Genomic DNA, 15261 nt, shown 5'->3' on the forward strand with positions numbered 1-15261 from the left:
GAGAGAGGGACTAGGGTCTAGGAGGTTGTGACGGGGCTACGTTCAGGTACTGGGTCAGGCCGGGGTGGGCTGGGGAGGGGCAGCCCTGAGGGTGGGGGCTGGGGAGGGGCAGCCGGGGTGGGTTGGGCTGGGGAGGGGCAGCCGGGGTGGGGTGGGCTGGGGAGGGGCAGCCGTGGAGGGTGGGGGCTGGGGAGGGGGGCAGCCCTGAGGGATGGGGCTGGGGACGGGCAGCCATGGAGGGTGGGGGCTAGGGAGGGGGGCAGCCCTGAGGGAGGGGGCTGGGGAGGGGGCAGCCGTGGAGGGTGGGCCTCAGAATATGGTGGTCTCGTACTTGGTGCTGGCTGGACGCCTGCTGGGGTCTCTGGGGTTGAAGAGCCAGGCGGTGCTGCCTAGGGACTGCCTGTCTGGATCCTCCTCCTGAGGACCAATCTGCCAGGGGGGAGGAGGGGAGAGGGAGAGGAGGGGAGGGGAGAGGGGGGAGGAGGGGAGAGGGAGAGGAGGGGAGAGGGGGGAGGAGGGGAGAGGGAGAGGAGGGAGGAGGGGAGAGGGGGGAGGAGGGAGGAAGGGAGAGGAGGGAGGAGGGGAGAGGGGAGAGGGGGGAGGAGGGAGGAGGGGAGAGGGAGAGGAGGGAGGAGGGGAGAGGGGGAGAAGGGGAGGGAGGAGGGGAGAGGGGGGAGGAGGGGAGGGGAGAGGGAGAGGGAGAGGGAGAGGGAGAGGAGAGGAGAGGAGAGGAGAGGAGAGGAGAGGAGAGGAGAGGAGAGGAGGGGAGGGGAGGGGAGAGGAGAGGAGAGGAGAGGAGGGGAGGGGAGGGGAGGGGGGAGGGGGGAGGGAGAGGAGAGGAGAGGAGAGGAGAGGAGAGGGAGAGGGAGAGGGAGAGGGGGGGAGGTGAGGTAAGGGGAGGGGAGGGGAGGGGAGGGGAGGGGAGGGGAGGGGAGGGGAGGGGAGGGGAGGGGAGGGGAGGGCAGGGGAGGGGAGGGGAGGGGAGGGCAGGGGAGGGGAGGGGAGGGGAGGGGAGGGGAGGGGAGGGGAGGGGAGGGGAGGGGAGGGGAGGGGAGGGGAGGGGAGAGGGAGAGGAGGGGAGAGGGAGAGGGGAGGGTGGAGGGAGAAATGAGGGGAGAGGGAAGGGAAGGGGAGGGAGAGAGGAGGAGGGTGGAGGGAGAGAGGGTGTGAGACGGCTGGAGAGGAGAGTCCAGCGTTCACACACCTGACTGCAGAAACACACACACAGAGAGACGCACACACACACACACACACACACACACACAAGCCTAGCTAACCCAGATAACACTGTCCCTCTCTCTCCTCTCTCCTCTCTCTCTCTTAGCAGGGACTCAGGGGAAAACAACCATCACACACATGCTTAAACACACACACACGCTCCCACACAGACGCGTGCTTCAGTTAGCCCACCTGCTGGGATAACTACCCAGGCACAGCCATGGTCTCCATGTTTAAAGTGTTATTATCAGGGTGGGTTTACATGAGGGCTGTCATGTATCACCCAACACATCCTGCTCCACAAGGAAGCTCTCTGGAGGATTCCAGACCTCCTTCCTGGTCGTAGAAACAAAATCATTCCATAATCTCTGGCGTCGAAAACATCTGACCAGCGCCACCTCTTGGTAAGAACTCAACAAACCACTTCAAACATAAATGTTGATGACCATCTCCCCACGATCCATTTAGACTACACAGCACTTCACTCACGAGCCAGAAAAATAAGTGAGCATTTCTTCAAAAAGAAAAGAAGAACAAGCTTTAATGGAATGGTGAGAGAGCAGAGTGTGATAGGAGGCAGCAGAGGTGACATCATCCATCTCATTTAGACACGTCTGTGTTAAAAGGGGAAAAAAAGGAAAATGGAGTGCTCTGCATGAAGAGCATGGCAGCCAATCATGAGAGAGAGGAGAGAGGGAGGAGATGATGGAGGGAGGATGGAGGGGTGATGTGGAGATGATGGAGGGGTGATGGAGGGGTGATGGAGGGGTTATGGAGGGGTGATGGAGGGGTGATGGAAGGGTGATGGAGGGGTGATGGAGGGGTGATGGAGGGGTGATGGAGGGGTGATGGAGGGAGGATGGAGGGAGGAGTAGAGGAGGGAGGAGACCTGGACTGCAGGGCTAGCAGAGCTCAGGGGGAGGAAGGAGGGCCGGTGGGTGGTACAGCTGTGACAATAACAGCAGCGACAGTCCAGCACAGGTGCACCCTGGGAAACAAGAGGACCAAGAAGACAAGAACACAAACACGTTACGCAGAGGAACAGCAGAAGAAGAAGGAACTGCTGAAACGTTACAAAGGAAAACAGCAGAAGAAGAAGGAACTGCTGAAACGTTACAAAGGAAAACAGCAGAAGAAGAAGCAACTGCTGAAACGTTACAAAGGAAAACAGCAGAAGAAGAAAGAGGAGCTGAGAGATTTTACTGGTATTTAAACTCACCACGGCAAAAGGAATGATGAGAACAAGCCAAATGAGAATACGTTATTAATAAAGAATGAACTAGATATATCTGACTGGATGTGATTTATTTAGGTTTCAGTAGTTGTTGTGGAGATGAAGTGAGCAGCTGTTCTCCAAGGGACTGTTAGCTACGAAGGAGGAGAGACTTCCTGAATTCGACCCAGAAATACGGCATTAATAAAACAAGATACGTTTTACTAATAAAGAAAAAACGAAGGATTCATACAACGCAGGAGATTCAGTTTGAGACTTCTGTACTTGTGTGGGTGAAAAAAGTCAAAAGGATTAGAAATAAAAACTGTTTTACTCAAGCCCCCCCCGGCCCCCGGCCCCCGGCCCCCGGCCCCCGGCCCCCGGCCCCCGGCCCCCGGCCCCAGTACCCTGCCCTCTGGTCTCTGCAGACCTCACATGGGACAGATAATGAACCAAGGTGACCGGTGCGCATGCTCAAACACGCTCAGCTGTGTTGACTCAGAGGCCTGACATGATCACTGTCAGGTTCACCCAGGCCTAGTCATATTGAGTCAGAGGGGCGGATCAAAGCAAGGGCTCTGGGCCTGCGTAAATATGGACACAGTTAGCACAGCGCTGATCAATACTGAGGAGCAGTAGAGACTAACCCACAGGATCGGCTCTACTGATCAATACACACACCTCTACCATGGTCTCTGCCTCCACACCTCCACCCTGCTCTCTGCCTCCACCCTGCCCTCTGCCTCCACACCTCCACCCTGCTCTCTGCCTCCATCCTGCTCTCTGCCTCCACACCTCCACCCTGCTCTCTGCCTCCACCCTGCCCTCTGCCTCCACACCTCCACCCTGCTCTCTGCCTCCACCCTGCCCTCTGCCTCCACACCTCCACCCTGCTCTCTGCCTCCATCCTGCTCTCTGCCTCCACACCTCCACCCTGCTCTCTCCCTCCACCCTGCTCTCTGCCTCCACCCTGCCCTCTGCCTCCACACCTCCACCCTGCTCTCTCCCTCCACCCTGCTCTCTGCCTCCACCCTGCTCTCTGCCTCCACACCTCCACCCTGCTCTCTGCCTCCACACCTCCAACCTGCTCTCTGCCTCGACACCTCCACCCTGCTCTCTGCCTCCACACCTCCACCCTGCTCTCTGCCTCCACACCTCCACCCTGCTCTCTGCTCTCTACCTCCACCCTGCTCTCTGCCTCCACACCTCCACCCTGCTCTCTGCCTCCACACCTCCACCCTGCTCTCTGCTCTCTACCTCCACCCTGCTCTCTGCCTCCACACCTCCACCCTGCTCTCTGCCTCCACACCTCCACCCTGCTCTCTCCCTCCACCCTGCTCTCTCCCTCCACCCTGCTCTCTACCTCCACCCTGCTCTCTCCCTCCACCCAAGTAAGTTGTACTGTACTGCTGGCACAAAACTGACTCACTTTCACAACCCCGCTAATGTTGTTGCTGTGTGTGAAACTTGAATACACCCAGTTCTCATCTGATCACTGTTTATGCACGCACGCACAGACAAACACCCACATACACACACTCACACACAAACACACACACACACAAACACATACAAGCACACACACACACACACACTCTCAAACACTACCACACACAGCTGGCTGGCTGAACTACTCACTGTAGTTCTCCTCATGCTGCTCCAGTTATGAGAGACAGGTCTGCTGGCTTTGGTCTCAATGACCTCTGACACCAGAGAGGTCGGGGGCACATACTGCCTGGCCCGGGCCTGCAGAGCGATCTGATAGGCCACCTCAAACGCCTGTCCCAGCGTCAGGATGATCTCATAGGTCTGTGTCTGGAAAGGAAGACACAGAGTCAACAGGAAGTCCCGACCAGATGAAGATGAGTTACTTATCAACACTGATGTCCTGCCTTGCTCTGAAAAGCCTCCTAGTTAATCAAGTTCCGTAACGAGGCAATCAGGAGATGAACACGGATGAACATCAGATGTTGCTATGGTTTCGTCTTCTGCCCCTCCCCCTTGTTCAGAAGACGCGTCCAGACTCACCACCTCCACGGTGCTGAACACATGACAGAAGTGGTGACCGCTCTTCAGGTCCTTGGTGATGTAGGCGAATGTGTGAAGGTCATCCGGGTCCTGGGCTGCACACGAGATGTTCCTGATCTCGTGCTCGGCTACTATGGTCTGGAGGAACAACAAGTCAGGTACTGTGGTCTGGAGGAACAGGAAGTCAGGTACTGTGGTCTGGAGGAACAGGAAGTCAGGTACTGTGGTCTGGAGGAACAGGAAGACAGGTACTGTGGTCTGGAGGAACAGGAAGTCAGGTACTGTGGTCTGGAGGAACAGCAGGTTAGGTACTGTGGTCTGGAGGAACAGCGGGTCAGGTACTGTGGTCTGGAGGAACAGGAAGTCAGGTACTGTGGTCTGGAGGAACAGGAAGTCAGGTACTGTGGTCTGGAGGAACAGCAGGTTAGGTACTGTGGTCTGGAGGAACAGCGGGTCAGGTACTGTGGTCTGGAGGAACAGGAAGTCAGGTACTGTGGTCTGGAGGAACAGGAAGTCAGGTACTGTGGTCTGGAGGGACAGGAAGTCAGGTACTGTGATCTGGAGGAACAGCAGGTTAGGTACTGTGGTCTGGAGGAACAGCGGGTCAGGTACTGTGGTCTAGAGGAACAGGAAGTCAGGTACTGTGGTCTGGAGGAACAGGAAGTCAGGTACTGTGGTCTGGAGGAACAGGAAGACAGGTACTGTGGTCTGGAGGAACAGGAAGTCAGGTACTGTGGTCTGGAGGAACAGGAAGTCAGGTTCTGTGGTCTGGAGGAACAGGAAGTCAGGTACTGTGGTCTGGAGGAACAGCAGGTCAGGTAATGGCATGTATGGTGACGAACACCTCCATCTAGCGGAGGAAACAGTGAGGCCGGGTAGAGGGTGGAGGGAGGCCGGGTAGAGGTTGGAGGGAGGCTGAATGGAATCTGAATAGTCTCTTACCTTGGTGGCTGCATCGATAAAGCGAACCCCTTTATAGGTGATGGACAGGATGACCACAGGGCCTTTCTTACAGTCCTTTGATTTCTGAGAAAAGAGAAGTGAGGAGAGGGGAGGAGAGGGGAGGGGAGGGGGGAGGGGGGGGAGGGGGGGAGGGGAGGGGAATGGAGGGGGGGGAGGGAGGGGAGGCATGTTGGGATGAAGTCAGATAGTCACAACTGCTGTCGTGAGGACGCATCTGCCACACCCATGCTCTGACTGCACATCATCCATCAATGCATCTTTATCCATTAACTTCACTCACTCACACTCATTCAGTCACTCATGCATGGACTGTGGATCTACCCTGATCTTAGCACAGGCTTCTTGAGTGGACTCGATCCCTCGTAGATCCCTGATGATCATGGATCCCAGATACTGCAGGAGGAGGAGCAGGTCAGGATAAGATGCCTGCTTTGACACAAGCTGTGGTCATGCATGAAACACATTTAGACGCGAGGCCTTGCCACAACAACACCAACAACACCAGATCTCAAAGTATTTCTTACATTTATGCACTAAACATAAGCAAAGTGCAACTTTGTGCCATTACAGCAGTTAATGTTTAATTCAGGGAAGTTCAAATTCAAATGAACTCTGTGAAGTTCCCAAAGTCAAGAGACTTTGTTGGTGTTTAACTCAGAAGTGTTGGTGAGAGAACAGGTGTGAGAGGGTGACAGGATGAGGGTTCAGATGAGAAGGTGAGAGGATGAGGGTTCAGATGAGAGGGTGAGAGGATGAGGGTTCAGATGAGAAGGTGAGAGGATGAGGGTTCAGATGAGAAGGTGAGAGGATGAGGGTTTCCATGAGAGGGTGAGAAGGTGAGGATGTGACAGGGTGAGGATGTGACAGGGTGAGGATGACATGGTGAGGATGTGACAGGGTGAGGATGTGACAGGGTGAGGATGACAGGGTGAGGATGTGACAGGGTGAGGATGACAGGGTGAGGATGTGACAGGGTGAGGATGTGACAGGGTGAGGATGTGACAGAGTGAGGATGACAGGGTGAGGATGTGACAGGGTGAGGATGACAAGGTGAGAGTGACAGGGCGACCCACGCTGGCCTCATAGCCGCAGGACTCCAGGATGAGCTTCTCAGGCTGGTGGTGCCAGCCGGACACGGTGGTGTAGGAGGCAGCCTGGCTGGGAGGCCTGAGGGCCGGGCGGGGCTGCCAGTGACGCTCACTCTGACGGTCCTGTGGGGGAGAGGGGGGAGGAGAGAGAGGGGGAGAGGAGAGAGGGGAGTAGAGGAGAGAGGAGAGGAGAGGAGAAAGGGGAGGAGAGGAGAGAGGGGAGGAGAGGAGAGAGGGGGAGGAGAGGAGAGAGGGGGGATGAGAGGAGAGAGAGGGGGAGAGGAGAGAGGGGAGGAGAGGAGAGAGGGGGAGGAGAGGAGAGAGGGGGGAGGAGAGGAGAGAGGGGGGAGGAGAGGAGAGAGAGGGGGAGAGGAGAGAGGGGAGGAGAGGAGAGAGGGGGGAGGAGAGGAGAGAGGGGGGATGAGAGAGAGGGGAGGAGAGAGGGGAGAAGAGAGAGGAGGGAGGAGAGGAGAGAGAGGGGAGGAGAGAGGGGAGTAGAGGAGAGATGGGGGAGGAGAGGAGAGAGGGGGGGTGAGAGAGGGGAGGAGAGATGGGGAGGAGGAGAGGAGAGAGGAGAAAGGAGAGAGGGGAGAGGAGAGAGGAGAGGAGAGAGGGGAGGAGAGAGGGGAGAGGAGAGAGGGGGGAGGAGAGGAGAGAAGGGAGGAGAGGAGAGAGGGGGGATGAGAGAGAGGGGAGGAAAGGAAAGAGGGGAGGAGAGGAGAGATGGGGGAGGAGAGGAGAGAGGGGAGGAGAGGAGAGAGGGGAGTGGGGGGGAGAGAGAAGGGTGTTACAGAGAGACAGAGATAGACAGATCATAGACGGAGCTAGGCAGAGATACTGACGACGGAGCGGGGCCTCTCGCTGTACGATCTCAGCGACACGCTGCAGTCCTGCTCCCTCCTGCGCCCCCCCTCCCCCGGCAGCAGCAGGTCCATGGAGCGGCTGGTGTGGGGGTCCACCTGGGACAGGGGGGACGGGCCCTGGGACAGCAGGTCCTGGAACTGCACACACACACACAGACACACACAGACACAGACACACACACACACACACAGACACACACAGACACACACACGGACACACAGACACACACACAGACACACACACACACACACACACACACACACACACACATGGCCCAGAGATATCATGGTTATTATAACAGCCTACATATCTGCTGCTGAACATCATCAGACACATCACTTCTGTCCTGGTGCAGGCCTAGAGCCGTGTGCTGTCAGGGGGCGTGACCTCACCCTGATCTGGGAGAGGCGCTGGTTCTTGGTGGGCGCCTCCTCGTAGGGCCGCTCTGCCAGCGAGGCAATGATCCTCTTCCTGTGTCCCAGAGGGACGATCTTCAGCACCTGCGGAGGAGGACACAGCGTCCTGGTCATCATGTCTTCTCCTGCCACTCTGGACACACACTGCTGGGGACGCCTGTGTGTGCGTGTGTGTGTGTGCGTGTGTATAACGGCACTGACATTGATATGGACAGGTGGTGATGGGTACAAAACACACACAAACACACATACACACAATCATACAGACTGACATTCCCACATCAGTGTTGGCTAACAACCTGGAGGCAGACAGAATGAACTCTCCTCAATCATTAATCTCCAATCTGTTTAGCTTTAAGCCCCTCAGGTCTGGCTCCTCCCCCAGGATCTCTGACTCACAAAACACTGGTGAGAAGCTGAAGAGGAGATGAGGAAGTCAAGACAGGAAGTGAAGAATAGAGTAAAGGAGGAGAGGAGAGGAGGAGAGGAGAGGAGGAGCGTGAAGAGGAGAGGAGGAGAGGAGGAGAACAGAGGAGGAGAGTAGAGGAAGAGAGTAGAGGAGGAGCGTAGAGGAGGAGAGGAAAGCAGGAGAGGAGAGCAGGAGAGGGTTGTGTAGTTGCTGGTCTATCATGTAGTTTAGGTTCTCATGGGAGAATGAACGTCCTCACGTTGACAATCTCCAGCTCCCAGAGGTTCTTCACACAGTCCAGGGTGCGGTAGCCGCTGGACAGGAAGTTGGGCAGGTACTCCTGCAGGCCCAGAACATCCAGCCAGGAGGAGAGAGAGGAGCTACCATCACAACCCAGAGCCTTGACCTGGAGGAGGAGGGGTTAGAGGAGGAGGGGTTAGAGGAGGAGGGGTTAGAGGACAAGAAGGGGTTAGAGGGGGAGGGGTCAGGGAAGGAGGAAGGGTTAGAGGAGGAGGAGAAGGAAGAGAAGGGGTTAGAGGAGGAGGGGTTATGGAAGGAGGAACGGTTAGAGGAGGAGGAGGAGGAGGAGAAGGGGTTAGAGGAGGAGGGGTTAGAGGAGGAGGAGGGGTTAGAGGAGGAGGAGGAGGAGGAGAAGGGTTAAAAGGAGGAGGAGGAGGATGGGTTACAGGAGTAGGAAGAGGAAGAGGAGGAGGAGGGGTTAGAGGAGGAGGAGGAGGAGGAAGAGGAGGGGTTAGAGGAGGGGGAGGAGGAGGAGGAGGAAGAGGAGGGGTTAGAGGAGGAGGAGGAGGAGGAGAGGTACCTTGGGCAGGTTTCGGGCTGCATGGAGGATTTTCTTCCTGTGTCCAGGATCAGTGATTCCCATGTCTCTGAGGTCCATGTCCTCCAACACGTTACTGCCCTACACACACACACACACACACATGTATGCACACACACAATAGTCTTACACATCATTGAGTGGAATGTCATTACATTGCAACATTCCCCACAGACAGACAACACACACACACACAATCTATCTCTCTCACATACATACACACACACAAACACTATCTCTCTAACGCACACGCACACTTTTTGCCCTGGAACAGCACAGTGGAAGGACGTAGGAGTCAAATAAATTGCGCATGCCAAACATAATCAATCTCATCTAATGCAACAGCAGCAAGACTCAGCCAATCAGAGCAGCAGCAGGATCAATCCTGACCTGCAGTGTTGAGACATGGTAGAGGAGAGAGGAGAGAGGAGAGAGGAGAGGAGAGAGGAGAGGAGAGAGGAGAGAAGAAAGGAGAGAAGAGAGAGGAGAGAGGAGAGGAGAGAAGAGAGAGGAGAGAGGAGAGGAGAGAGGAGAGAGGAGAGAGGAGAGAGGAGAGAGGAGAGAGGAGAGAGGAGAGAGGAGAGAGGAGAGAGGAGAAAGGAGAGGAGGATAGAGGAGAGGAGAGAGGAGAGAGGAGAGGAGAGGAGAGAGGAGAGAGGAGAGAGGAGAGAGGAGAGAGGACAGAAGAGAGAGGAGAGAGGAGAAAGGAGAGGAGGATAGAGGAGAGGAGAGAGGAGAGAGGAGAGGAGAAGAGAGGAGAGGAGAGGAGAGAGGAGAGAAGAGAGAGGAGAGGAGAGAGGAGAGGAGAGAGGAGAGAAGAGAGGAGAGAAGAGAGAGGAGAGAGGAGAGGAGAGAAGAGAGAGGAGAGAGGAGAGGAGAGAGGAGAAAGGAGAGAGGAGAGAGGAGAGAGGAGAGAGGAGAGAGGAGAAAGGAGAGGAGGATAGAGGAGAGGAGAGAGGAGAGAGGAGAGGAGAGGAGAGAGGAGAGAGGAGAGAGGAGAGAGGAGAGAGGAGAGAGGACAGAAGAGAGAGGAGAGAGGAGAAAGGAGAGGAGGATAGAGGAGAGGAGAGAGGAGAGAGGAGAGGAGAAGAGAGGAGAGGAGAGAGGAGAGAAGAGAGAGAAGAGAGAGGAGAGGAGGAGAGAGGAGAGATGAGAGAGGAGAGGAGGAGAGAGAAGAGGAGAGGAGAGAGGAGAAAGGAGAGGAGGAGAGAGGAGAGGAGAGAGGAGAGAGGAGAGGAGAGAGAAGAGAAGAGAGAGGAGAAAGGAGAGGAGGAAAGAGGAGAGGAGAGAGGAGGAGAGAGGAGAGGAGAGAGGAGAGAGGAGAGAGGAGAGAGGAGAGAGGAGAGAGGAGAGAGGAGAGAGGAGAGAGGAGAGAGGAGAGAGGAGAAAGGAGAGGAGGATATAGGAGAGGAGAGGGGAGAGGAGGAGAGATGAGAGGAGAGGTGGAGAGAGGAGAGGAGGAGAGAGGAGGGGAGGGAAAGAGATGAGAGGAGGAGAGAGGAGGGGAGGGGAGGGCCTGCTAACTGGACCCAAACACAAGGTCCGCAACATCTCCCTGCACCTACACCAAGCTGGACACACAACACTGTGATCTCCTAGTGTGTGTGTGTGTGCACACAGTGTGTGTGTGTGTGTGTGCGCACTGCCTCGTCATCCTGCTCAGGCTGTGGAGGGGAACATACAAGCAGAGCCTTGAAAATGTGCAGCTAAGCGTTTCTGCTGGTGGCCCACTGCAGACGGCCTCTTCCCAGACAGGAACAAAGAGCTGTTCTGCTCTGCCTCCAGGAGTGCTGCAGCCAGCAGGGTGCTGCAGCCAGCAGGGTGCTGCAGCCAGCAGGGTGCTGATCCAGATCACACACTGATCACCACCCAGATAAACAACAACATGCTGACGTCATCGAGGGACTGAAATAAACACACACACACACACACACACACACCATCCTCAATAAAATAATGGGAAGTTGGGGGGGTTATCGGATGTTTTACGGGCTGCGTTGTAAGAGTGGGAAGCTCACGCTTACGCTGAGAGCAGAGTGAGAAGAGAGAACTCTCTCACATGACAGAAGGTAGAAGATGTGACTGATGTTAACATCTCGGGGGGTGTGGAAGATGTGACTGGTGCAAACACCTCAGGGTGTGTGGATTTGTAGCTGTTCCTCTTCTTCTCGTTTCCTATTTCCATCTTGCAGAATGTAAGAGGATCTAGGACACAACGGCCCAGATGTGTCTTGGTGTTGCTCCTTACGTGTGCGTTCACGCCAGGGACACGTGCACAGAGTGCACCGCCAACGGACGCAGGAAATGCAGACGTGCTGCATGTGCAGAACACTCAGCGTGAGGTACCCTCACATCACCTGCTGCCCAGCAGCCCTGGCTGTGGAGACCAGGGCTACACACCGTGAGACCAGGGCTGCACACCGTGAGACAGGGGCTACACACCGTGAGACAGGGGCTGCACACCGTGAGACAGGGGCTACACACCGTGAGACCAGGGCTACACACCGTGAGACAGGGGCTACACACCGTGAGACAGGGGCTGCACACCGTGAGACAGGGGCTACACACCGTGAGACCGGGGCTACACACCGTGAGACCGGGGCTACACACCGTGAGACCGGGGCTACACACCGTGAGACAGGGGCTACACACCGTGAGACCGGGGCTACACACCGTGAGACAGGGGCTACACACCGTGAGACAGGGGCTACACACCGTGAGACAGGGGCTACACACCGTGAGACAGGGGCTACACACCGTGAGACAGGGGCTACACACCGTGAGACAGGGGCTACACACCGTGAGACAGGGGCTGCACACCGTGAGACAGGGGCTACACACCGTGAGACAGGGGCTACACACCGTGAGACAGGGGCTACACACCGTGAGACAGGGGCTGCACACCGTGAGACAGGGGCTACACACCGTGAGACAGGGGCTACACACCGTGAGACAGGGGCTACACACCGTGAGACAGGGGCTACACACCGTGAGACCAGGGCCGATAGCAGCACAGACAGATGGGATGCGGTGGTGTAGAGGGAGATGAGGACAGACAGGCAGTACATTATTCATAGCTCCTCCACCGCTGGGCAGAGGAGCCAGCTGACATAGGCACACTAGCACACTGGGGGGGAGGGGGGCACCTGAGGTGGCAGGGGGCATGTTCCCCCACCAGGGGCACCTGAGGTGGCAGGGGGCATGTTCCCCCACCAGGGGCACCTGAGGTGGCAGGGGGCATGTTCCCCCACCAGGGGCACCTGAGGTGGCAGGGGGCATGTTCCCCCACCAGGGGCACCTGAGGTGGCAGGGGGCATGTTCCCCCACCAGGGGCACCTGAGGTGGCAGGGGGCATGTTCCCCCACCAGGGGCACCTGAGGTGGCAGGGGGCATGTTCCCCCACCAGGGGCACCTGGAACCACCAAAACATGTACCACACCACATATGTCTACTCTTACACATTCACTCTGTGTGTGAGTGTGTGAGTGTGTATGTGAGTGTGTATGCGAGTGTGTGAGTGTGTATGTGAGTGTGCGTTAACAATCATTTAACATGTTAAAGCAGAGGTCTTCAACCCTGGTCCTCAGGGACCCCTGTCCTGCATTCCTCAAATGAACGGTCGTTAACAGGCTTCTGCTAAGCTGGATAACGACCCATTCATTTGAATCAGGTGTGTTGGAGCAGGGAAACATCTAAAACGTGCAGGACAGGGGGTCCCTGAGGACCAGGGTTGAAGACCTCTGTGTTAAAGGATCATGCATTAGAGGTGGTTTGATGATGCATCACTATCTGAGATGGGTGAACCTTAATGTTGTTTTCACATGAATGAAAATGACATTTTGGTCTGATGGATGATGGTTGGTTGATGGCGAGAGCTGGGCTCAATCCCCCTCCAGGTACACACACACACACTCACACGCACTACACACACACACACACACACACACACACACACATGGACAACACAACAAGAGATAATGAGGAAATTGAACTTCTTGTAGAAAATACGTAGTTTCATTTTGCAGGTGCTGTGACCTTTCCTAGCGACAGCCTCCAAGCCCTTGTAAATATCCACGGCTAATTTGTCCTGTGACACGCTTATCAGTTATCTACCTAACGTAGCTCTGCCTCCAGACACATCAGTCATGAAGATGCCAGCTCTGCAGAGCTCCAACACAGACACATTTCTCCTCTGTATGGAGTCCAGTGAATGACATAGGGACTCTACATGTTCTGCTCTCCAAGCATCCCACACTGATCATCCAGGGAGCACTCGTCCACTAGTTGCAGTAACACGGTTAAGAGACAGGAATCGTTTTATATCAATAGTTCATCTATAGATTATTTATTTTTCATTTCATATATACTAAATAAACAATAAAAAATATACACTAGTATCAACTAACCCTGACCCTAACCAGCACCTAACCATTGAAGATGGAATGTGCTTCTTTTAGGAACAAGTCACAAATCTTCTGGAACCCTGGTGACAAATGTTCCAGAACACTGGTCACTAATACTTTGGAGCCGTAGTCACAAATGTCCTGGAACCCTGGTCCTTAATGTTCTGGAACACGGCTAACTAATGTTCCATGGCTCTATTACAAGGGTATTTAATTCAGGGGGGAAGCAAGATAGTTGTTTTGCAGAGTCACTGCCAAATGCATTTTGGCTGCTGGTTCGGAGCCAGTGCTTAATCTCGAACCAGTTCTTTCTCTTTCGACAACCGCCATTTCTATACGTTTTTACTATTCATATTTCAACTTAACGGCCACCTACACTAAACGTGTAAACCAGCATCTGAATTAAAATGTGACGAGAAATGGGCAGTGTAGTTGCTGAAAATGTACTTATTTTAATTATAAAATGGCAAATTTGTAAATTTGCTCCGACTTTTCAATAACCTAACTATCATCAGAGCAGAGCCAGGGGCTGAGAGCACTGGCGTATACAGTGACGTAAGAGGTGGCTCTGTGGTGGCTCTGTGGTGGCTCTGTGGTGGCTCTGTGGTGGCTCTGTGGTGGCTCTGCAGCCTGTGGAAAAGCAAACCTGTTCTTAGAAGGCTCACTAATTGAACCAGCTTCGAACCAGCTCTAGCACCAGTTCCCAACTAGCTCCCGGTTCACTTTGGTGGTAAGGGGGTATCAGGGATGTCTTCCAGTGAAACTGGCACGCCCCCCTCTCTTTCTGAAACTAACCTGCCAAACTCCAGCTGAATCCCCTCATCCACCTCTTCCCTAAAGCTCACCCCGACACAATAACAAGGATTTGTGATTTTCAGAGAAGAATAGAAATTCTCTACCTTGTAATTCCTTTCAGACTGCCCAGACAATAAAATCATGCATCTCTTGTCTTTGTGGAATCATATAATACATGATCCATTTGACCATGCTACAAAATGTAAATATTATATTTGATCATGGAAATAGAGTACATCTGTGTTGCTGTTGAGTAGTGAGAGCCTGCATGGTGCATGGTGCATGGTGCATGGTGCATGGTGCATGGAGCATGGCGCATGGAGCATGGCACATGGCGCGTGGCGCGTGGAGCGTGGCGCGTGGCGCGTGCCGCGTGCCGCGTGCCGCGTGGCGCGTGGCGCGTGGCGCGTGGAGCATGGGGCATGGTGCATGGTGCATGGTGCATGGTGCATGGTGCATGATGCAGTGAGCACTTAAATATGCCCCTCTCCCGTGAGGGGGGGGGGAACCAGGATGGAATTACTGTAAATGAGATAGGACAATTGGGGATCCAGAAAAAATACGTTGATAGGTCTTGGTTGTGATCTGTCTAGGTGACAAGCTGATGTATTTGATCGCAGTTCACTTTGCGGACATAATTCAGCATGTGGTCATGCGGGGGGGAAAGGTCAGAAAGAGTTATGGAGGAGAGGGGAGGGGAGGGGGGGAAATATAAAGAAAATAAGAGAAAGAGGGAGAGAGAGGTAGGGGTAGAGAGAGAGAGAGAGTCTGTGGACTGCTTTGGCAACTGTGATTAATTTAAACATCCAATAAAGCATTTATAATTGAAATCGATATCAGGAGAGAGAGAGAGAGAAGGTCAAGTGGGGAGAGGTAAAGCAAAAGAGAGCGAGAGAGGTGTAGAGAGAGACGTGGAGAGAGAGACGTGGAGAGAGAGAGTCACAGTCAACACACAATCATCATCAGCAGGGGCGCTGTAAGTGCTGCCGTAACTCACCATGAAGCGCAGGTCGTCAAACCCGTTGA

At 54.9% G+C, this 15261-nt stretch overlaps 1 protein-coding gene across 1 annotated transcript in view; it reads right to left on the reverse strand.

Annotated features, from left to right (window-relative positions):
* Positions 1–298: 298 nt before the first annotated feature.
* anks1ab (ankyrin repeat and sterile alpha motif domain containing 1Ab) overlaps positions 299–15261 on the reverse strand; it is a 28169-nt gene continuing 13206 nt past the window's right edge. Inside the window, exons 3-14 of the mRNA XM_084705251.1 lie at positions 15233–15261; positions 9020–9118; positions 8459–8605; positions 7767–7874; positions 7353–7511; positions 6496–6633; positions 5744–5815; positions 5402–5485; positions 4460–4597; positions 4070–4246; positions 2108–2206; positions 299–429 (exon numbers count right to left, since the gene is read on the reverse strand). The exon at positions 15233–15261 is cut by the window's right edge and continues 90 nt beyond it. Coding sequence (XP_084561377.1) covers positions 310–429; positions 2108–2206; positions 4070–4246; positions 4460–4597; positions 5402–5485; positions 5744–5815; positions 6496–6633; positions 7353–7511; positions 7767–7874; positions 8459–8605; positions 9020–9118; positions 15233–15261 — 1370 coding nt within the window. The 3' untranslated portion in view covers positions 299–309. The remainder of the gene's footprint in view (positions 430–2107; positions 2207–4069; positions 4247–4459; positions 4598–5401; positions 5486–5743; positions 5816–6495; positions 6634–7352; positions 7512–7766; positions 7875–8458; positions 8606–9019; positions 9119–15232) is intronic.

Source organism: Hypomesus nipponensis, chromosome 9 (assembly GCF_054491055.1).
Source record: "Hypomesus nipponensis isolate SF chromosome 9, ASM5449105v1, whole genome shotgun sequence".
Taxonomy (NCBI): Eukaryota; Metazoa; Chordata; class Actinopteri; order Osmeriformes; family Osmeridae; genus Hypomesus; species Hypomesus nipponensis.